At 32.3% G+C, this 22673-nt stretch overlaps 4 protein-coding genes across 5 annotated transcripts; 3 read left to right on the forward strand and 1 right to left on the reverse strand.

The window, feature by feature from the left end:
- The first annotated feature begins 4660 nt into the window (after positions 1 to 4660).
- On the forward strand, positions 4661 to 11233 carry LOC107849846 (carboxyl-terminal-processing peptidase 2, chloroplastic). Of its 2 annotated transcripts, none has more exons than XM_047401275.1 (13): positions 4661 to 4827; positions 6619 to 6991; positions 7095 to 7244; positions 7834 to 7916; positions 8024 to 8232; positions 8761 to 8853; positions 9040 to 9158; positions 9634 to 9709; positions 9782 to 9823; positions 9998 to 10106; positions 10499 to 10596; positions 10682 to 10775; positions 10879 to 11233. In XM_047401275.1, exons 1-13 carry the CDS (start codon positions 4753 to 4755, stop codon positions 11002 to 11004), a joined length of 1647 nt encoding a protein of 548 aa, XP_047257231.1. In that variant the 5' UTR covers positions 4661 to 4752; the 3' UTR covers positions 11005 to 11233. The 2 variants fall into 2 exon arrangements, with proteins under 2 accessions (XP_047257231.1, XP_016549876.2); XM_016694390.2 differs by having other exon boundaries at positions 4662 to 4827; positions 8761 to 8829.
- A 1202-nt stretch (positions 11234 to 12435) lies between these two features.
- Positions 12436 to 12873, forward strand: LOC107849580 (small acidic protein 1). The gene has a single exon (XM_016694139.2). It carries the CDS (start codon positions 12505 to 12507, stop codon positions 12703 to 12705), a length of 201 nt encoding a protein of 66 aa, XP_016549625.1. The 5' UTR covers positions 12436 to 12504; the 3' UTR covers positions 12706 to 12873.
- Positions 12874 to 17264: 4391 nt separating this feature from the next.
- LOC107849910 (late embryogenesis abundant protein 1-like) lies at positions 17265 to 20075 on the forward strand. The gene is made up of 3 exons (XM_016694438.2): positions 17265 to 17466; positions 18020 to 18157; positions 19860 to 20075. Exons 1-3 carry the CDS (start codon positions 17419 to 17421, stop codon positions 19944 to 19946), a joined length of 273 nt encoding a protein of 90 aa, XP_016549924.1. The 5' UTR covers positions 17265 to 17418; the 3' UTR covers positions 19947 to 20075.
- A 480-nt stretch (positions 20076 to 20555) lies between these two features.
- On the reverse strand, positions 20556 to 22421 carry LOC107849608. Its single transcript, XM_016694165.2, has 2 exons — positions 21885 to 22421; positions 20556 to 21090 (listed from the first exon to the last, which is right to left on the reverse strand). Exons 1-2 carry the CDS (start codon positions 22318 to 22320, stop codon positions 20882 to 20884), a joined length of 645 nt encoding a protein of 214 aa, XP_016549651.1. The 5' UTR covers positions 22321 to 22421; the 3' UTR covers positions 20556 to 20881.
- Positions 22422 to 22673: the final 252 nt, after the last annotated feature.

Genomic DNA, 22673 nt, shown 5'->3' on the forward strand with positions numbered 1-22673 from the left:
CATGGTACGCGATTGTAATGGGATTGCTTCAGTTTCTTTGATCCACCGTAATCTAAATTTTAGAATGTTGTTTAACCAACTATTCAGCTGAGATGTCATTCTCCTCATAACAAAGGTCTAAATTACTGAATTATGTTGAAGTCCCTATACATGTCAAGGCTTGTAACTGTTTACAACATGTCTTGTTGATCAACCTTGAAATTCTATTGAATTGGCATGCCTTTGTATTATTACCTACATAGGTAGCAAATGTGGCTACGGTGGAAGACACTGCGCGATTTGGCAAATTACCACGATTGTATTATCGCATGGCAAAAACTTATCATCAGCTACAAAATTTTACTATAGCAATAAATTTATATCTACTTATTTTGGGTAACTGTTTCCACGATTTTTAGTAATTGTAGCAGAAATGAGAGATTAGCTTTGGCAATTTGATTTTCGTGGCTAAGAAATTATTGGTGTAACATACTACAACTTACAATAATCATTACAGTTGAAAATAAAATGAACAAAAGTGAAGAAAATAAAATAATCTTCTTCTTGGCTGAGTATCTCGCTTTCTTTAAAGAGATTCAAGCCCACTGTGGCATAATCTACACCGACCCAGCAGTATATCTCATGACTTGTCCCCTTTATGATACAACAGCCCATTAACAATGTACAACTCAAACAACTTCGGATAAGTTGAAGGGTCCAAAGTTCCATCATAAGAACATCTTCCTTCAACATATATTTACTCTCTCTATATAGTGAATATAATTAAAGATTTAGAATATTTTCTTTGTCTCAACTCTTTCTTTCACTAATATAGCAACTCTCATTTATACAGTGAATATAGTTGTAGACTTAGAATATTTTCTGTCTCAACTCTCTCTTTCACTACTACACACTCTAATTTTTTTCACACCTATCATATTTGCTTTTTCATAATCCCTCAAGAACCAATGGTGATATGAGTTACAAGAACTTATGGTCATATTTATCACAATTCATACCCACTAAAACAAAAATATAATGTGGTGAGTTAACAGAATAATGACACTATTTTCTTCACTTTATGTCTACTAATTGTCATGCACTTTAATATTTTTATTTTAATAATAAAATGTACCAACAAAAAGTTTACGAAATTTGAATATTTGTTGCTATTATTGGGTAATAGCTACGATTTTAAAGTTCATAGCTTAGATTACTAGATTTGAATATTTGTTGCTATTACTGGTTAATAGCTACGATTTTAAAGTTTATAGCTTAGATTTCGTAGCTATAGATACATTCTGTTGTGTGGGAGTCCTTTCATAGACAGGAACCATTAATTAATTCCCTGACAATTTGCTGTGACTAAGACTGAGGAGGAGGTTAGTCACCGCGTAGTGTCATGGAAGTCAAAGAAGCAACATATTTGTGACTAAGACTGGGGAGGAGGTTAGTCACCGCGTAGTGTCATGGAAGTCAAAGAAGCAACATATTTGTATGGTAAAAAATAGTGGAAACCAGATTTTTAATGTTGGAGACGGAAATTGCAAAGGGAGAGGATGGAAGAAGGGAGGTCGGTGAAGAAAAAGAAACGAATAGTGGTATTGAAAGTCATGATTCAATAGCGTAAAGAATAGTTAGTCTCTATTTTTTAATGTGGAGTTATTAAAGAAGATAAAAAGCTAGCAATATAACTCATATAGTAATTCAATAGAGATAAATACATAAGGAAAAAGGGTTGAAAATTTTGATGGCATATTTTGTGAAATCTCATAGTCAATGTACCAATAACTTGTCATTTAATAGGAAATCAATTAATCATGTGTATAGCTATAATGTAAAATGTAATAGGAAGTTTCTTTTTCTGATAATGAAATATACACCATGGTAATTAGGATTAACTGTTATTCGAAAAGGTTTTAAAACATTATTATTTAATATTTAATTTAATAATTTATAATATTTTTATTTAGTATTAAGAATAAAATAATAATCCAACTTTGCACGTTGAAGCTTCTCACTTTTAGTATAATATGAATATGATGTCTGTAGATAAAATGTGCTTTACCTTTATCTTGAACATCTTTTGGGTATATCACAAATCAATTAATTTTGGATATTTAATTTTAGTATAATGGACAAGTATTATTGGACAGTCAGTGTAATAAAAGCAGTAAAATGTTTCCTCTATTTCTAAAAGAATGATCTGTTTTAGCTTGACATGAAATTTTATAAAATTAAAAAAGAATTTAGATTCTTGTGGTCTTAAATCAAAATTTTATCAAATATATTAAAATATTCTTTAATCTTATGGTCAAATATATTATGTGAAAAAATAAATTGAAATATTACCTAAAAAAATTTATTCTTTTCAAAACGAACTAAAAAATAAAGTCATCTTTTTGTTAAACAAGGTAGTAGATTAAATAATTAATTTATCCTTGTGACAATCAAATTTTCTAATAATGTTAAATGACAAAGCTAACCTCAAATGTCCTAATATGTGTTGGTTATCTAAAATAATAAAAAGCATTACTATGAAATATTTCTAGTAAGAAATATGATAAATATTTAAGAATTGAAAAAGCAAATTTAATTATTTTTTTCGTTGTACATTTTTTTTAATTTGTTACTCCCTCTGTTTCAAAAAGACCATTTCAAAAAAAAAAAAATGATTTTTTCCATTTTCATCAATATTTTAATTTTAATTTTTCACGTGACATATTTGAGATTACAAAATTGAAGAGCATTTTGACATATTTGACATAATTTTAATATAACATCATAATATTCAAAAATCTTCTTCATTTTCTTATACTCCATATAAATTAAAGCAAGATATTATTTTTAAAACGGAGGTAGTATATATTTAAAAATTACATATAATGTTCTTGAAATTTCATCTATACCACTAAGAAGTTGTTTGATTGGAAAAAAAGTTATTCCAAAATTATCAATCTCGGGATTATCTGTCCTGAGATTATTAATCCCACCCTCAGAGAAGGATATAAAAAACACAATAATTTCAGAATAACTAATCTCAAAATAAGTTATTTTATATATTTTATCTCAATTAAATATAACATAAGCTTATCTTCTAAATTAATTCTAAAATTAATTATCCTTATCTCTCCTACCAAACTACCCAAGTTTTTCGAACAATTTCCATATATAGTCACTCATGTTTTGACAATTACGTATAAATATCACGTTTGTTTCTTTTAAGACAAGAATATCATCCAACTATCTCTATTTTCCTCAAAAAAATACTTAACACTTTAAAAATCTTCTTCTCTCCTACTTGGCATGTCATGTTATTAAAATCTTATTTTCTTAATAATAAACCAGTTTAATTCTTCAAATTCATTTATTCAAACTCACGTCTTATAAACTACAAAAAAAATCTAAATTACGTAAAAAAAAAAATCCTTATTGAAAAATTGCAAAATAATTTACTGGTAACCTAATTCTCTACAAGTTTTTCAACCAAACTAATTCGATGAAAGACCTACGAAGGAGAAAATCTAAGTTTTCTTTTTGTCCAACAAAATTCAATCGAAAAATCTTAAAGTTAATTATCACCGAAAATTTTTAATTCGCATGTAGATCACCTGCAAAATTTTAAGCAAGATCTTTTTAATAAAGAATGGATTTGTCTAGCGAATTTTCCCCAAATAAATTCATAAACGACTTAAATAAATCCGCAAAGTTAACATAGGTAAAAAACTTTAGAAAACAAAAATTATTATTTTTAATTTAGTTTTTTCATATTATTTTTTATTTCTATTATACTATATTTTGTCTTATTGTATAATAAAACGTCAATTTATATTCTTTCCTCACTCTAAACCCACAAAAAACAAGCGATAATTAGTTGGATACTATTTTAAAGATTCATTTGTAATATTAGATCATTTTGTTAATATTTTTTTTTAAAAAAAAATTATTTCATGACTAAATAATTTTGCTTTTCTTCAAAAATAGTACATTTAATACGTATATAAAAATTCAAAAGCCATCATTTTTATTTATTTTACATTTTAAGAATCTTTAGTATATGAAATAAATAACCCAAAAATATTAAATTAATATCAATTCATATAAATACCTTGAGTTTTTAAAATATTATTAAGTGGTGAAATAAATTAATTAGAAAAACTTGAAAAGTACCAAATAAAATAATTCAAACCTTTACACATCAACTACTTCATTGATGAGTAATGTGCATAGCATTATCAAACGAATTATTTTTCTTTAAGTTGTGTAATTATCTAATATTTTTATCATGTATTGTAATAATTTTCCTCGTATTGAATAAAGAATAAATATAATGTATATTCTTTTTTTTAAGAAAGACAAAGTAAATATAGAATTTAAAGTACACAATTAAATTATTCCTCAGTGATAAATATATCATGTGTGTTTATTTTTTTAAAAAATAAGATAAAATTTTAGTTAAATAAATTTGATAAGTTAGATAGATCTATTTACTATATATATATAAAAAAGAAATTTTAATGACATGACATGTCAAATAGGAGAGAAGAAATGTATTTAAAGTATCAAGTATACTTTAAGAAAATAGAAATAGTTAGAATGATATTTTTATCTTAAAAATAAAAAAATTGAGCCACTAGGAGGGGATAGATAAAGAAGGGGGGGGGGTAAGAAAAAAGAAAAAACGACCCGCCAAAAGCAAAAGGATAATATAATAAACAAAATTGAAAGCAAATTAGGAATATTTTTGTGGCTGAAAATTAGGAAGCCATTGTAATGGAAGCTGTTGTAGGAAGTTCTCCTTCTCCTTCATTGACCATCACTAGAAGAAACTCCACTATTGCTTTTAAGGTATCGTAAAATTTAACCATAAATATGAATTGGAGTTGTTTTTGAATTTTCGTGATTAATTTGGTGTGACTAAAGTTGAAAACAACTGTTTGCAATGTAATTTAATTCATGAAAAATAAATTTTGTTCTGTTTCTCCTTTGATTCTACTCTCTTATTTTCTCCGTAACTCGAGGTTTGTTAGTAGCGGATTTGTGTCACTCCCTTGATATATGGAAAATAAATTTCAACAATGAGAATTCTAATTGATAAACAATGTGGATACAATTTCCTTTCTTCGTAATTCGAGGGTGTTAGTTGCGTATTGCTCGTATTTTCTACATAATTTGAGTGTCATTAGTAGCGCATTTCTAGAATTTTCTACATAATTTGAGAGTCGTTAGTATTTTCTACATAATTTGAGTGTCGTTAGTAGCGTATTTCTCGAATTTTCGAGGGTGGTTTGTAGCGTATTTTTTGAATTTTCATTTCTCCATAATTTGAGGGCCGTTTGTAGATATTTCTCGAACGTTCCATGTTTTTGTGGGATATTAGAGATCCCTCTCTAATAGGGTAACGTAGCCTCCAAAAACTCTAATAGAAATTGAATTTTTCTAGTAGAGTCCACAAAATTTGATGTCTACAACGACTTTTTGGTGTTCTCCAAATTCCTGAAAATCCCAGAATTCAACTTTGTATTTGGCAATAAATACAAATTGGAGTTGTTTTTGAATTCTTATGAGTAATTTGAAGGGAACAAAAAAGTGAACAACTTCTTCTTGATGTTTTCCAAGTTCCTGAAATTATTCTGAAATTTAATGGCCAACCTTGTTTTTCAGAGTTCAACTTCGGAAAAAGTAAAAAAAAAAAAAATCATTTCCAAACACCCCCTTAAGATACTAGTTTGATTTTGTGTATAGTAAAAATGGTAGTGGAAGACAACAACATACGCAGTGTAGTTCCACAAAGTGGGATTCTGAGGCGGGTAGAGTGTATGCAGAGCATACCCCTACCTCAGAGGTAGAAGGAAAAACTTTATATTGTTTTCCAATTTAGGATAATCTCAAGATTTAGTGTGTCAAATGAAAATGTAGAAATTACAAGATTCGTGAATTTGGAATCAAATGGGGAACTTTATTCTTTAATTTTGCCTCTGCTGCACTTTTGATCCATTCGTACTCTTGTTGTTAGCAAAGCATGTATTCACCCTTACCATAAATGAAGCTCCAGTGTGAAATTGGTGGACTCCAAGTGTCCAAATTCTTTGAGAAAAAGGGTTCAAATTTACCCTTGACCTCAGGTTGGAGCTCCACTAGGGGTCAAGGGTAAAAACTAAAAACAAGACTGTTTCCTAAAGGAGGGGGTAATATTAGAGCAAAACTTTTGTGGAAGCCAAAGTTGCTCAATTTCAAATAGTACAGGGCAAATTACCCTTTTCCCTTTAATTAATTTAAAGGAGTTGGAAAGACTAAGAAAATATTATGAGGTATCATTCCCGCTTGTATATGGTGGACCATCGGGAAGGCACAAAATCAAAAGATGTTCATTCTGAAAACAAAAAGTAAAGCATCGCGAAACTAAAAGCTACTTGTTTTTTTCTTTTGTCTTTTTGGAGCAAAATTTCAAAATGTACACGGTATAGATAGTCAAGTAGATTTCGTCAATAACCCCACAGATTTACGTTGAAAGGAACTGAGATTTTAGTTGTGAATCCTTATGGCACAAGCTTATGACTATGCCTAATCCGTAAATATTTTGTTTAGCTTCCTCAAAGATCTTACGTTATTAACATAGGACCTGTTAGCATTCTGCAGGTGCTTTCATGGAATTCTCTGTACAGTAGAAGTAATAACTCTCGAGTATATCATCCTATATTACGTCTGAAAAGAAGTGGCAATGACAACTCTGGAAGTTGCTCTTCTTTGTGCTACATTGAGCAAATGTTCAGTAACAGAACATTTTCTCAGCCAATCTGGAGGCATAGCAAGATATTCATAGATAAGCAAAGCTTGCTTGTTGTACAAAATGGCTTAACTTCTCTACCAAGAAAATTCAAAACCAGTCTTCACAAAACAGTAAAGCATTCAGAAATTTTTAAGTGTTTAGTACCAGATATATTTGTTCGGTCATGCATTGGGCTAATGCTGGTTATGGCAGTTAATGGTGCTGTTGTCAAAGCGCCTTCTTGTAAGTTTGTCCGTTTGATGGATCATGTCAAGCTTTTCCGTCTTGTAAAACACATATATTCAAATATAAGTAATGAATCTCCTATTATCTTCCCATTTTATAGTTGCTCTCACTGAAGAAAATCTGCTTTTCTTGGAGGCATGGAGAACAATTGACCGTGCATATATCGACAAGACCTTCAATGGTCACAGTTGGTTTAGGTACAGAGAAGATGCACTACGAAATGAACCAATGAACACAAGACAGGAAACATGTAAATTTTGCTCTTTTTTCATGTGATTTATCTGTGATTATCTACATGAAGTGTTGCAAGAATACTCGGGGAAGAAATTGATCTGCTATGCATCTGGGCTTAACTTCTGATTAAAAAGAATTCATCATTATGAGTAGCTAGAGGATGAACTTGTGCAATCTTATATAGAAGGGAAAATGTATTAGTTAATCATACAAACATGTACAACAAGATGCAGCTTAGCAAAATAGTACCCGGCACAGTTTTGTATTTCCCTTTTGCGGACGATGCTATATTGTGTTCATGTCAGTGGATATACCTTTTGGTCAAGGTCACCTGCATGATGGACTAATAGTTTTATCTTGTGTTCTGAATTTTTGTCTGATATGGTTGAAATATTTTAAGCAATCTCATCTATTTTATGGAACCATGCCATTTGTGGTAGGAAACTCTGTTTATCAATATAGTGCTAGAAACATACAGACTCCAATAATTAACCTTGAGGCTATTAACTTGTCTGAAGTCTGAAATGAATTTTCTCAGCTGCAGGTGTAGTTTTCCGTCCCTTAAATGTACATATTGTTAAATCATTGCGCTACATTGTCTCCAGATGCAGCAATAAAGAAGATGATTGCTACTCTGGATGACCCTTTCACCCGTTTTCTGGAGCCCGAAAAGTTTAAAAGTTTGCGTGTATGGTTCTTGTTTTCTCTTGTCTTGATAGCTGCTGAATTAACTCCACCTTGATTGATTGAAAATTTGCTGCCTAAACAGATCTTTCATATGTTTTTTGAAGGCAGTCAGGAACTCAAAGTGCTCTTACGGGAGTAGGTTTGTCAATTGGCTACCCAGCAGGGAAGAACGATTCAGCCCCTGGACTGGTCGTTATCTCAACTTCTCCCGGAGGTCCTGCAAATAGAGCTGGCATCTCATCTGGTGATATCATCCTACAAATTGACAATACCAGCACAGAAAACATGGGTATATATGATGCAGCAGAACGGTTACAGTAAGTTTTCTTCTGGTCCTGAAGTGCAGCGTCATTTTATGCTTCAGCATTCATATTCTTGATGAGTTAAGTGTGATCTAGGTTCACTAGACAAGTGAAGCACTACGATCGGCAGATTTTGAAGGGAAAGGAAACATCAGTACAAAATATCCTATCTCTTCAATAATTGAATTTACTCAACTCATAACTATTACACCTGAAGTGTGATGATAGGGTCCACATGCTATCACTTTCACTTTATACTGAATAAACTGGAAATATTCCTGGGAGAAACAGTATAACTTCTAATAAATGAGGAAGAAACATTAAAGATAAGTACAAGTATATTTACTTGTTGATCATACCTGTGATTTCATAAACAAGAATCATGTAGCTAATAGGTTTGTAGCTGTAGGTCAATATCTCAAAATATTTTCTGATTCTAAGATCCTAATATCAACAGGTTGGTAGACTGTTTCCACTAGTGATTCATATATGTATATGCATATATTTTCCTCTTTATTTATTGTTGTTTTTATTGATATACAGAGGGCCTGAAGGAAGTGGTGTGGAACTAACTGTACTTCATGGATCTGAGACAAGTCACCTATCATTGATGTGTGTACATCTTGTTGAACTCTTGTAAAGTTTTCTACAATCTTCATACTTTTGTTGACTTGTTATATGTTTAAAGAAGAAGCTATTAATGCATCTATCTATTATTTAAGCTTTCTCTACTTTGTATTGTTGTAAATAAGTTTCAGCACATGCCTTCTTCCTTAATTGTTGTATAGTCTTAGCAAATACTAATAATCTGCTGGCTTCCAGACGGGAGAGAGTTTCTCTGAATCCTGTTAAGTCACGAATCTGCAAGCTACCCACTGGAGGAGATGATGCTCCTCAGATCGGATACATTAAACTATCATCATTCAATCAGAATGCTTCTGGTAAACTATGTTATGAACCACTTCTAATGTTAAAGCACTGTCCTACTTACTAGACAAACAGACTACACTCATATCTTCTGTTCCATTTTAGCCCATTTGTCTGAATTAGTGGCTATAGCTTGTTTTGTCACTATGCAGATGCATTTGCATCAAATTGGAAAGCCTTCTTTTCTACTTTCTGAGTAGGTTATCACAATTTATACACTTCATGGTCTAAAACTTGTCTTCATCATTACAGGTGTGCTCACTGTTAGTGTGGCATAGTTGAAAATAGCATTTTTGTGAAATCATTTGGAAAATGAATCCTTTCCCTTGATATTGCAGCTGTCGCACTTTCTTTTCTCTATCGTGTTAATGCGTACCTCCACTAAAATTTTCTGGAAATGTGATGATATCAACACATTTCAAAGAGTTAAACATGTAGGATAGTTTTTTCATAAATTTCAGCTAAATAGTGATGTGGATCTTCCTGTAGGTGCTGTAAGAGAAGCGATCGAAGCCTTAAGAAAAAGCAATGTTAATGCCTTTGTCTTGGACCTTCGTGATAATAGGTGACAAGCTCTCGACATGTCTTCATTTTAGATAATCTTTAATTGCAATCTGAAAATCTAGATCTTGCGCAGTGGTGGTCTCTTCCCTGAAGGAGTTGAGATAGCAAAAATTTGGTAAGCTTTTTGTGTTTGGATTGTCCAGTTTGCTGCATCCATTTGTTCAATCAATAGTTACTTCCTTTGATTCGACATATTATTATTCTGTAGCTTGCTGCCCCTTTCAAACTAATGCTACTGCTATGCAAGAAGACTAAACTTGTGTCGTGCAATGAATTTGGTGGCAAGCAGGTTGGACAAGGGTGTGATTGTATACATTTGTGATAGCCGTGGTGTTCGAGATATTTTTGACACGGATGGAAGCAATGTGGTAGCTGCTTCAGAACCTCTAGCAGTGCTGGTAACTCTTATGTCTATATATATTATTCATTCATATTTTGCTAGCAGAACCAGAATTTTCTCTTAGGAGGTTCAAAATATGAATTAAATAAACGCACGAAGAAGTAAAGAAGGTTCACACCTATATATACAGAAAAAAATTATTTTAACCTTATATATATAGTGTAATTTTCTGCCCAAGGGTGTTTGGATTACCCATTTGGCTCCGCCCATCGACTGCAAAGCTTTCCAGTCAGAAGCTCACTTTCTGTCACACTTCAGCACTTTTGAAGTTTATCTTTGGTGTCACCTTAACTTGTTCTAATTTTTCTTTCCATCATTTGAAGTTCAAACACTGATTCCGACCATCTCTCCCCCCTCCTCGGTCCAAACTCACCAACGTAAGTTTGTCAGGTAAACAAAGGGACTGCAAGTGCAAGTGAGATTTTAGCTGGTGCTCTGAAAGACAATAAGCGTGCGCAGCTGTTTGGTGAACCAACATATGGCAAGGGGTAACAACTTTATTACTTATGTGCAAAATATGCTATAGCTAACAACAAAGAATGCTATTCTTATTCGTTTCTTCTTCTGATTCAGTAAAATCCAGTCAGTATTTCAGCTATCAGATGGCTCTGGCTTAGCTGTTACAGTTGCTCGGTATGAAACTCCTGCTCACAACGATATAGACAAGGTCTAGTCTCTCTCTATCTCTCACTCTTGTTCTGGTACATAGTTGCCACGTGCAAATAGAGTTATCGAATGACAGGTCTTATCTATATGTATCGTCTTTCTAGGTTGGTGTAATCCCAGACCATCCTTTGCCAGCTTCCTTTCCAAAAGACGATTTGAGCTTCTGTAACTGCCTTCAAAATCCTGCCGCGACTTGCCACATAGACAGAATCGAGCTATTCTCGAAATGACAAAGAAAGTACCTTACTTCTCAACATTCTTGTTTGTAGATATCATTGGTTCTTTTACCAGATGCAAGTTGATTAGTTTGCTTGCATGCATATGATGTTTTTTTGTACATACAAAGAAACAAGTTCAAGGGACAACTTCAATTTCTAATATTGTTGGACTTTTGCTCTAAAAAGGGTCGATTTTGCCCCTGAACTATTTGAAATGGAACAACTTTGTCCTCCGTTTCAACTTTGATGGTTAAATGCTCCGACGAATCCCTATTATGTTTTTTTACCCCTGAACTATTTGAAATGGAACAACTTTGCCCTCCGTTTCAACCTTGATGATTAAATGCTCCAACTCTTCCCTATTATCTTTTCGAGCATTCTATGCTAACATGACATGTAAAATTTAAAAGTGTAAGAGTATTCAACTTACACAATGTAGATGAATTGAGATATGTAGATGTGCATATTTATAGTTAAAGTATTTGCTAGTGTCTATTCAGTCTCTTCGTCTCATTTAAGTTGGTTATCTTACTAAAAATAAATGTCTCATATTAGTTGATCTTTTACTAAATTAGAATAGATTTAGTAGTTTTACTCATTTTACTCCTACAATTAATAGTATATATTAACTATGAACAATTATAATTCTAGTGTCTATTTCTATACCCAATGAATATCATTAATATGAGTAAGGTTAAATAATAAAATTCATTATGAAACTTATAATTTTTTAGTCATCATATAAAATAAAATATGTCCAACTAAAATAAAACATATTATGTATTACGCCTACAATTTGTTGTCGATTGAGATTTGTAAATTGTATTTGTCAATACTCATATAAAATGCATTCTAAAATACTAATAAAATTTCATACAGCAAAACATGATTAATAAAATAGAAATGAACATAGAGTAGTTTTAAGGAAAAAATAATATAAATATGTAATTTAATTTATCATATTTACACAAATTTCCATCCTTATAAAATAATTACAAAACTCTCAATTAATTTATATCTTCGTTGAGTGTTCAAAAGCTAATTATATATCTTGACATACCCAAAATTAAAAAAAAAAATATCGGGAGCTAATTATGTATCTTTACGGAGGAAAATATATATATTCGTCGAATGTATTATGTATCTTGATAGATTTGAAATTGCAAAAAAATAATATATCAGAAGCTAATTATGTATCTTTTCAAAGGAAAAAAAATGTATGTTTGTTGAATGTATTGATTGTTCATTATGTATCTGGACAGACCCAAAATCTAAATTTTTATTAATTATGCAATATATCAGTATTTTTATAATTAAGCTCCAAACTGTCGGGATTTATTTTATTTTATTATCGTCACTTTTCCTTTTATAATTAGGTAATTCTTGTGTCGGGTCGGGTCAGATCCATATTTGACCCGATTTCATCAACTTTATAAAAGCCCCTTTCACCTCTCCTTTCTCAATTTACTCTCGACAATCCCTAAACCCCAATTCTAACTCATCTCAACAACAATGAAGCCAATGGTGGTGGACTATTTAGCAGACATGGAAGATCAAGGCACCACAACAATGGCGATGGACGTTGACGATGTGGACGCCATAGATATGTTTGGTGAAGGTCCACTTGGTGCCGTCGGCGAACATCCCCGTCTCACCGACGCCGATTTCTTCAATTCCTTTCAGGATGATTTCGATGACTCCGATATCAACTAAAATATATACTAGAAACTTGTAATCGTAGTTTTATCTGCTTTTGGTTATTGATGTTCTAGAAACTTCTATGCTTTACCTATCATATTCGTGCTAATTAACGTTGATTATGAAGCAATTTGTAGTTTGATTTTAATTTTCTGAATGAATAAACCTAATTTTTAGATGTTCTAGAAACTTCTGTCGTAGTTTTATGTGCTTTTGGTTCTGGATGTTGTAGAAACTTCTAATCGTAGTTTGATGTGCTTTTAGTTATGGATGTTGTAGAAACTTCTATTCTTTAGCTAGATTATGAAGCAATATGTAGTTTGATTTTGATTTTCTGAATGAATAAACCTAATTCTTTGTCCTGAGCCGGGGTCCTATCGGAAACAACCTTGCTACTTCTCCGGAAGTAGTTGTATGGACTGCGTACATCTTATCCTCCCCAGACCTCACTATGTGGGAATACATTGGGTTTGTTGTTGTTGTTGAATAAACCTCATTTTTGGATGTTCTAGAAACTTCTAATCGTAGTTTTATGTGCTTTTGGTTGTGGATGTTCTAGAAACTTCTATGCTTTAGATATCATATTTGTGTTACTATTAATGTTGATTTTTTCTTGTTTTTACTAAAGTTTTTGGGATTTGTATTGTGAATTTCTGATGATGAAACAATATGTAGTTTGAATTTATTTTCTGAATGAATAAACCTAATTTTTGGATGTTACTAGAAACTTCTATCGTAGTTTTATATGCTTTTAGTTATCATATTTGTGCTAAGGATCAAAAATAAACCTGAAGTATCCTGATTTATTGATTTTCATACCCGAACTGATGAATAGTTGGTGATAGTTCAGATATAAAAAGTGAATAATTGATAGTTGAGGTATGAAACTGTAAAGGCTGAGATTTTTGAGGTGTGTTTGTTACCATTCACAATATGCTTTTCCTTGAGCCGAGGGTCCATCGGAAACAACTTCTCTATCTCCCAAGGTTGAGGTAAGGTCTACGTACGCTCAACCCTCTCCAGGCCTTACTTATGGGAGTACACTGGGTGTGGTGTTGTTGTTTGTGTGCTTTAGTTTTCATAGTTGTGCTTATTCACATCAATTTTGTGGTGTTTTTTTGGGGCTTTTGGACTTTTGTATTCTAGTTTCTGATTATGAATCAATATTTAGTTGGATGTTGAATTTACAGCTGATTAGGAAGGTAGTTTCCAAGATTTAAGAGCTGAATTTGCTTTTCCATTTGACCAATTGTTAAGTTTTTTCTGAAACTGCATCATATTTGGTGGTGTAGGCAGCTTCTACGATGTAAGAGCTGATTTAGTCGTGCTGTTTGAGTAAGGTTACATTAGTAGATATGATAATCTGCCATATGCAAGCAGTAGACAAAAAAGAAGTAAATCCACCTAAAGTATATGGTTTTCTATGTAAGTTAATCATATTTTACTTGGTAGGTGTTAGAATATATAGGTATCCCGGCAGAACTAATGGAGGTTGAAATTGTATAGGTGATACGAACTAGAAGGTTAGTGCTTACAAGAGGACTCTGAGTATATTATTAGAGATATAAAACACTATATACTAGAGAACCCCTAGTGTTAGATAATCCTTAAGGAGTATTGGAGTATTATGGTCCAAACAGAGCATTTATGATAATGCAGATTTATATGGCCCAAGCCAAATAGTATTGGATTTTCGGTGTCATTATGTGAGGTATAGTTGGTTAGGATGAAGTGTTAGTAGATATAGCAAGTGTCCCAGGGACGGGGCTCAGGTATAGTAGGTTTGGACACCTATTATGAAAGAGCCTACTATGGTAGCAGCACTGTACCTTAGTATATCTCTAGCTTTTCTACACCTATTCCTTCTAGTCAAGCTTCTCGGTCTGTATTATACCTTGAGAAGTAGAAAGAATTGCAATCTGCAACTGTCAATTGTAGGAAATCTTGACGGTCGCCTCGTCATTGTTGTTACACATTTGCATATGCACAAACTTTGGCCCTAAACTCAGTTAAAGAAGGAAGGTTGGTGTAGGTTGATGGTGTCTGGTATTTCACTCTTCCTCGTAGAACATGGGCCGTCAGATTCTGCAGTATCGTTTTCCTGGAGAATCGAATTGCTTCAGCAACACCAAGTTTAGGTTACTCTATTCTGGAATTTCATTGCTTATGGAATACAGGGGATGGCTTGAATGCACAGTTGTGTTAGTGTTGGCTTTTAGTTTAGTACATGTCGACTTCTCTAAAAATATAAAATATATTCTTATGTTTTTCTATTTCTTTGTTGTTCATGCATAGTAAGTACCAAGGCATGTTTGTTTTGTTTGAAAGCTTGAAACTTTGCTTTCCATCTCAAGTCTGGGAATGTTTTTACTTGTGCATGCTTCGGCGGCTACTCCTGCTATTTTCGTACATCAGGAATATCGTGCTATTGGAAGTTTAGTCGAGTGAATGTTTCCGATATGTACTCGGTTGTCATGAAGGGTTGGAAATTGAGATGATGTTTTATCAAAGTTCTCTCTGCATTCTACCCCTTGGTCTTTGAAGGGTTGACAACCAAATGCCCATCCTTCAGAGGACAAAAACTAGTACTCGGTGGTGTCAACGTTTGGATATGCAATTTGAGATCATGATTTCAATTGTCAAAATCTTTGACAAGCTGACTTTGGAACTTCGAATCGCCATTTCAAAAACAACAATAATAACATACCCGGTGTATTCCCTTAAAGTGGGGTCTGGGGAGCGTAAAGTGTACGTACGTAGTCCATACCGCTACCTCAAATGAAGTAGAGGTGTTGTTGTAGATAGGTTCCTAGCTCAGGATAGATAACCGTATAAGAACAAAGAACATAAAAACATACAACAAAACGAGATAGCAGCGCACTACTAGATAATTAAAAAGACAAAGACACCGACAGAGTGTAATGATAAATGCAATGTATTAATGCGATGGCTTGGAGTATTTTGATATTTTATTTATAGGCTCAAGTTATTGTCAGACACCTAAAGTTGTCTCGAAAATAGACCCCTAATCCATTCGAATTTTGATTCAATTTGGCCTTTTTTGCCTAATCAGCAATAGACATAGAGTGTGTGTAATACACTCGCCTGACGTGGTAAAATTAACCAATTAGAAAAAAACACGTGGCAAAAAAAAATTATACGTGGAATTTCTGATTTTTTTCTATTTTTCTATTTAATTATCTATTTAATAATAATTTTTTAATTAAAAAAAAAAGAAAAAGAAAAAAAGCTCCCCCCACCCAGTCGTCATCTTCACACCCCCCTCCCCCGGCGTCACAGTTCTCACACACACACATAGTCGTCGTCCTTCACAGTTCTCGTGCACACGAGAGCAGCAACACAGTAGACATTTTCGGTGAGACTCGTCGGAAAATCAACTCCAAAATTCTAAAATTGTTCTATTACATGAATCCATAAATGATTTTCCTAATTTTATGCTTCAAAAAATCTACAGAAAATTAAGTATATTGATTATTCTCTAATTTACGGCAATGGTTTATGGGTTCCGGCAACGGCTTTGAATACTTTGAATGGAAAAGAAGACGACTAAAGGAGTGGGGAAAGTTGCGATGGCTACGGGGAGGGTGGGGGGTTGAAGACGATGAGGAGGGGGTTATGAAGAAGACGATGAATTAAAAGCTTTTCATCAGTTTAGAAGGTTTTTATATATATTGAATATCCAAAAACACAAAAAGTAAAGAATTTTTATATTTGGAATATATATTTATATTTATATAATTTATCAAGAATCAAAAATGGCAAGTGCTCAAAGCAATTCTGATCAATTCCATAGCCAGCCAATCTGAGGTGAAATATCACCCCTTAGAATATTTGTTCTCTTTGTTTCAATTATCATCCCTTTTTTGAAAAAAATTAAAATATTAGGATAATTAAAAATTATATTAATAAAATAATTTAAATATAAGTTTTTTAATTAAAAAAAAGTAAAATATTATTTATTCTACAATTCACGCGCTCAAATCAATATTTTGTGCTTGATAGATATCAATTTTAGCACTTGAGGTGTCTGATAGGTACAGATCTTAATTGAGGGGTCTAAGTAAATTTTTGGGACAACTTAATCTGCCAATGACTTAAGTCTTATTTATAATTCATGGCTTTCATATCCAATTCGAACGGCCTTAGTACCCAGCCCTAGTTGCTTACCTAACACGGAAGTGCTGAGATTACAATTCTTATTTTTTTTCGATTGGTTGTCAATCATTTCAAACCCAATATAACCTCCAAATATTTTGTTGGTGGCGTCATCATTAGTTTGGGTCTTGCTGTGTGCAATTCGAATTAGTTTGGGCTTTAATATGAATATTGGATACCATCGAAAGCGAAAAATATATATTCTCTTATGTATATATCTTTGTGATTATTAACACTTTTTTAGAAGTAAGAAAAAAGAGATAAATATGCCAAAAATGGAATGAAATAAAACATGATGGCATTTAAAATATGCATGGATTAACATACTTTTCTAAGTGTCAAACACAAATTAGCCACAAATAGGCAGATAAAATAGCAGCAAAATGTGCATTCTAATTATGTAAAAAACAATCACTGTAGAACCTCCATATAAAAGCTTTTCATCAGTTTAGAAGGTTTTTATATATATTGAATATCCAAAAACAGAAAAAGTAAAGAATTTTTATATTTGGAATATATATTTATATTTATATAATTTATCAAGAATCAAAAATGGCAAGTGCGCAAAGCAATTCTGATCAATTCCGTAGCCAATCTGAGGTGAAATATCATCCCTTAGAATATTTGTTCTCTTTGTTTCAATTAAATCTTGGAATTTCATCTAACTATTTATTCCTTCGGTTTCATTTTACGTGATACTATTCTTTCAAGTGTGCCGGAAAAAAAGAATGACATATTGATCATTCTCCAGCGAAATATGTTACTCTAATCAAAACAATTTGAGGATTTCGATTGAACCTTTCCAAAGAATGCTATAAACTTAGAAATGGAGAGCGATTTAAAGGAATAATCTTAAATCTTAGTGTTGTGACCCCTAATCGAATTGTTTGGGATTCAAGAGTGGAGAAAATAATTTTATTTTCTAAATAATAGTCAAATTGACATATTACTAAATCAAGCCTCTATTGTTACAATTATATATTTTAAACTAGAGGTGGATTCATGATTAGGATACTAGTCCTAAATTTATAGTTTGTACATATAAATAAATTTAGGAAATAAATATAGAGTCAAGTAAAAAATACTCAATTTTGTCAAAAATTGTATATTTGTCTATGTTTGAAAGTATTATATTACTTGCAATAATTGGTAGGCCAAATCAGAGCAATTGGTAGAATCAAGTAATAGTAGAACAAATTCACATGTTAACAAAGTTGAAGATGCAATTCAAAGAGCTCGTGAATCAGCTCAACACAAAAGGGCACGAAATTCAACTGGATTTCTTCATCAGGTAATTTATTTTGTTTTTATCAATAATATATCTGGTAGCCAAGGGTCTATCGGAAACAACCTTTCAACCTTTAAGATAGTGGTAACGTTTGTGTATACTCTATTCTTTTTAGACCTCGATTTGTGGATTACACTGGATATATATGTTATTGTTGATATCTTGTATTTGTTGCTGTTAGAGTTGTGACCCGAATTTTGTTGTTCCGGCCCAGAAAATTTCGCAGTGCGACCCATGTTTGTGATTTGTAATGGGTTTAGTGGTGGGCTTCGGGATCGGGACCTTTATGTTTTTGAGCCCAGGACTTATTTGTATGCACGTATTATATCAGTGCAATTAGTGGGTCGATTTTGATTATTCAGAAATTACATCTCTCCACAATATTGTACTCGTCTCGTTTCATAGTGAAACCTCCTTTACCTCTGCCTGTGATTTTTTCCGCAAGGATTTCCACGTAAATCTGTGTGTTCTTGTTTTCTATCTGCTTGTGGTTTGCTTTATTTCTGCCTGATTTCTAACAGTTCCTGATGGAGGTAGCAATTATTTTATGAAATTAGTTGAGGTGAACGCAAACTGGATATGAACATAAGGTTTACGTACACTTTATCATCCCTAGACCCCAATTTGTGAGATTACGACTATATTGTTGCTGATATCTGGTATTTGTTGTCGATGGGGGTGGCAAGTATTTTCTTGTGAGACTAGTTGAGACGCACACAAACTGATATGAACATAAGGTCTACGTACACGCTACCATCCCTAGACAACAATTTGTGGGATTACACTAACTATATTGTTGCTGATATCTGGTATTCGTTGCCGATGGGGGTGACAAGTATTTTATGAAATTAATTGAGCTGCACGAAAACTGATCTAATAATACTGTTATCGATGATGTCGGGTAGTTGAGGATGTATTGAAAATAATCTCTTTATCTTTAAGATAGTGGTAGGGTTTGCGTATACTTTATCTTTTTCAGATCTTAATTTGTGGGATTACATAATATATATGTTGTTGATATCTGATATTTGTTGCCGATGGAGGGTGGGGGTGGCAAGTATTTTATGAAATTAGTTGAGAACCATGCAAACTGATATGAACATAAGGTCTACCTACATGCTTTCATCCCTAGATCCCAATTTGTGGGATCTCTACACTGGCTATATTGTTGTTGATATTTGATATTTGTTGATGATGGGGTTGCAAGTATTTTATGAAATTAGTTGCGATGCACACAAATTGATATGAACATAAGGTCTACGTACACTCTATCATTCCTGGCCCCCAATTTGTGGGATTATTACACTGGGCTATATTGTTGCTGATATCTTGTATTTGTTGCTGATGGGATTGCAAGTATTTTATGAAATTAATTGAGTTCCACGCAAGCTGATCTAAACAACACTTTTATCAATGACGTCGGATAGCTAAGGGTCTATTGGAAACAATTTCTCTACCTCTAAGGTAATAATAAGGTGGTACACTTTATCCCGGCAGATTTAATTTGTGGGATTACACTGAATATGTTGTTGTTGGTATCTGATATTTGTTATCGATGGTGGTGAAAAGTATTGTATGAAATTAGTTAAACTACACGCAAACTGACACGAACATCAGAGTTATGAAAAAAATAGTAATATCTTTTTATTTTTTTAAAAATATATTTTTGGTAGATTTAATTAATTTTTATGGTTTGTGCTTTTAGACTGGAGAGCAAATGATGCACATGGCTCAAGGTGCGGTTGATGGAATGACGAACACATTTGGAATTGGATCAAACAAAAATAAATGAAAGAATTATTATTCACTATGCTATATTATAAGCATTTGTAATCAAATCTATCATCACTGTATTGATATTAAACATGTTATAATAAATCACTAGTTATAGTCTAAATGAAATTCTTTATTCTTTATGATATAATAGTACATAGCCACTAGAAGAAAATCTCTCTCAACTATGACCGAAGTTGCTACGACACACTACAATTTCACGGAGGTCCTATTATCCCATGAACTAAATTTTAGCTTATTTTTGTCACCCTTTTGTGCTGACGTGGCACCTTTGCGTGATGTTAAACACCTGAGGCGCATGAAGGACTGTCATGTGTCACGTCAGCTAAAAAGGTTGATAAAAATACGCTAAATTAAGTTTAAGGGGTAATAGGACCCTCGTAAATTGGAGTGCGTCGCAGCAAATTTGATCGTAGTTTAGGGGTATTAGATGCTTATCTCATTTTAAAAAGTTAAATATATAAAAAGTAGATACGGTGGGTCGGTGAGGGTGCAATCGTAAAATCACTTAGTAACCACAGGAACTCAGGAAGAAAGCAAGAAGCATGGTCCCTAGTCTAGTTTTTGTCGAGCCTGATTCTCTATGACATAGACGTCTTTCATCGGATGGAGACAAATATACAAAAAGTATACAATAAAAGGTACTTAATATACTAAATTGTTACATGAAGCTAGCCAAGTTTCTTGAAAAGTACATATCATATGAAAAGTATTTTTGTGAAGCACATTATTACTTTAGTGTAACCAAAGAAATATTGGTATTTCTATGATCTTTTACTTGCAATGAATTATATAAATGATAAGAAGAAGGCACTTCGTGCATAAAGCATTTCGCGTCGCAGAATCCGAGGAAAAGCTGCACCCAAAGGATTGTGATGTAGACAATCTGCCCTAATGCATGCATCGCAGAAATTCTAGTTTTTGTAAATAACTTTAGAATGGCTTGCAATTTTTTTTGTTGTAGCTCATAATTTTCAAACTTTGTCTCAAAATATCAATTTCCCTTTCCCTCTTCACTTCTTGTTTCTCCATTGAAGCAATTTTTTCTTTTAAATTTGCAATGATTTCTTCTTTTACTTTCAACTCCCTATGTAGCTCTTCTAGTAATTCCACTTCCTTTGTTCTCTGGCAAAATCTTTCTCCTATATAAAAACAAATTGAAAATATCAAGAATAGTAGTATTTAGAATTTAGACACACAAAAAAATTAAAAAAATTAATCCATTTAACCACATACTAGAATTCATTTTTGAATCCTACAGTTAAGTAGAGGCGGATTCATAATTTTGAGTTTATGGTTTAAATTATCAAAAAGAGATACTATGTGGATTTCTTAACACAAGTATAAAATTTTGAACTAAAACTGATGACTTTCACTAAATTCGTAATTAGAATTCTAGTTCCGCCTCTGAAGTTAAGTTTTATTAAATAGGTTTGTCACTCAACATATATAAGCTAAGATGTTAGACTCTTTAGGTTACAAGACTCGAATAAATTCAAAAGTAGAACTTAAGTCGAATGTAATGGTACTGGAATCAGGAATTTTAATAAGGGAATTCGAAAGAAATGCAAGAACGTCACACATGGCATATAAACTTGCGATCCAAATAAACTTTTGAAGTTATCTTTACAACAACAACACTAGAAACTTCCTTTACGTCGACAGGATTCAACAATTTATAAATTAATAAAAATATTTGTTCTTACTTAACAAAGTAATGGATAAAAGACTTGTGAGATTAACGTTAGAAAACATGAATAATTATATTTCTTGGAGCAAACTCCGAACAAGTGTTATTTCGTGAAATAACTCGAATTTCATATCATTCATTGATACATCTAAAAAAAAAAAAAAAAAAAAAGCCATAAACCTAAGAGGACCATAAACATGTAAAAAATGAAATAACAAAATAATAGATAAAAATGAAAGTAATTACCTTGATTTGTCATTTGAATAAGTTCATCAAGCTCATTTTTAATGACAAAATAAAGATTTTTCCACTTGTCAATAGCTTCATCTCTTCTAACTTCTTCATCTCTAATTTGCTCCAATAATGAATTTCTCATCAACATATTAAACTCATTATTATTATCACCACATTTTTCACTTACCATTTCTTGATTTTCTTTATAATCTTCTAATTTCTTCTTTAAATCATTCATTTCTTCAATAATTTTCTTCTTTTCTTGCTTCCATTCTTCTTCTTTCAATGCAAAAATAATCATTTCTTGATTATAAATTTCACTCTCATTTTCTCTTATACACATCATTTCACTTACCTCTTCTTGAAGTAGCCTTACTTTATACTTCAATCCTTCAATAATTTTGGCATTTGGATTGATTTTATTATTTTTTGTTTGGTTACTTCCCATTTTGCTACAAGTTTTTGAACCCTCTTGACTTTTTTTTTCTTTTTTTTGCTTCTTCTACTAATGGAACAATTTTGTACTATAGGTGGCTATGTGTGTGTATATATATATATATATATATATTATATATATATAGCTAGGTTTTTGGATATTAAGGTTTTGTGTGTGGTAATAAAAAATTGACTTATTGCAAGAGTCCATGTGGCATGCTTCTATTTATTTATATAAGGTGATTCGAAAAAAAAATAAGGTAAGCATCCAGTACCCGAAGTATGGCCAAAATTGCTACGACACACTCAAACTTTACAAGGGTCCCATTACCTCCCTGAGCTCAATTTTAGCGTATTTTTGTAATC

The sequence above is a fragment of the Capsicum annuum genome, chromosome 12 (assembly GCF_002878395.1).
Source record: "Capsicum annuum cultivar UCD-10X-F1 chromosome 12, UCD10Xv1.1, whole genome shotgun sequence".
Lineage (NCBI taxonomy): Eukaryota > Viridiplantae > Streptophyta > Magnoliopsida > Solanales > Solanaceae > Capsicum > Capsicum annuum.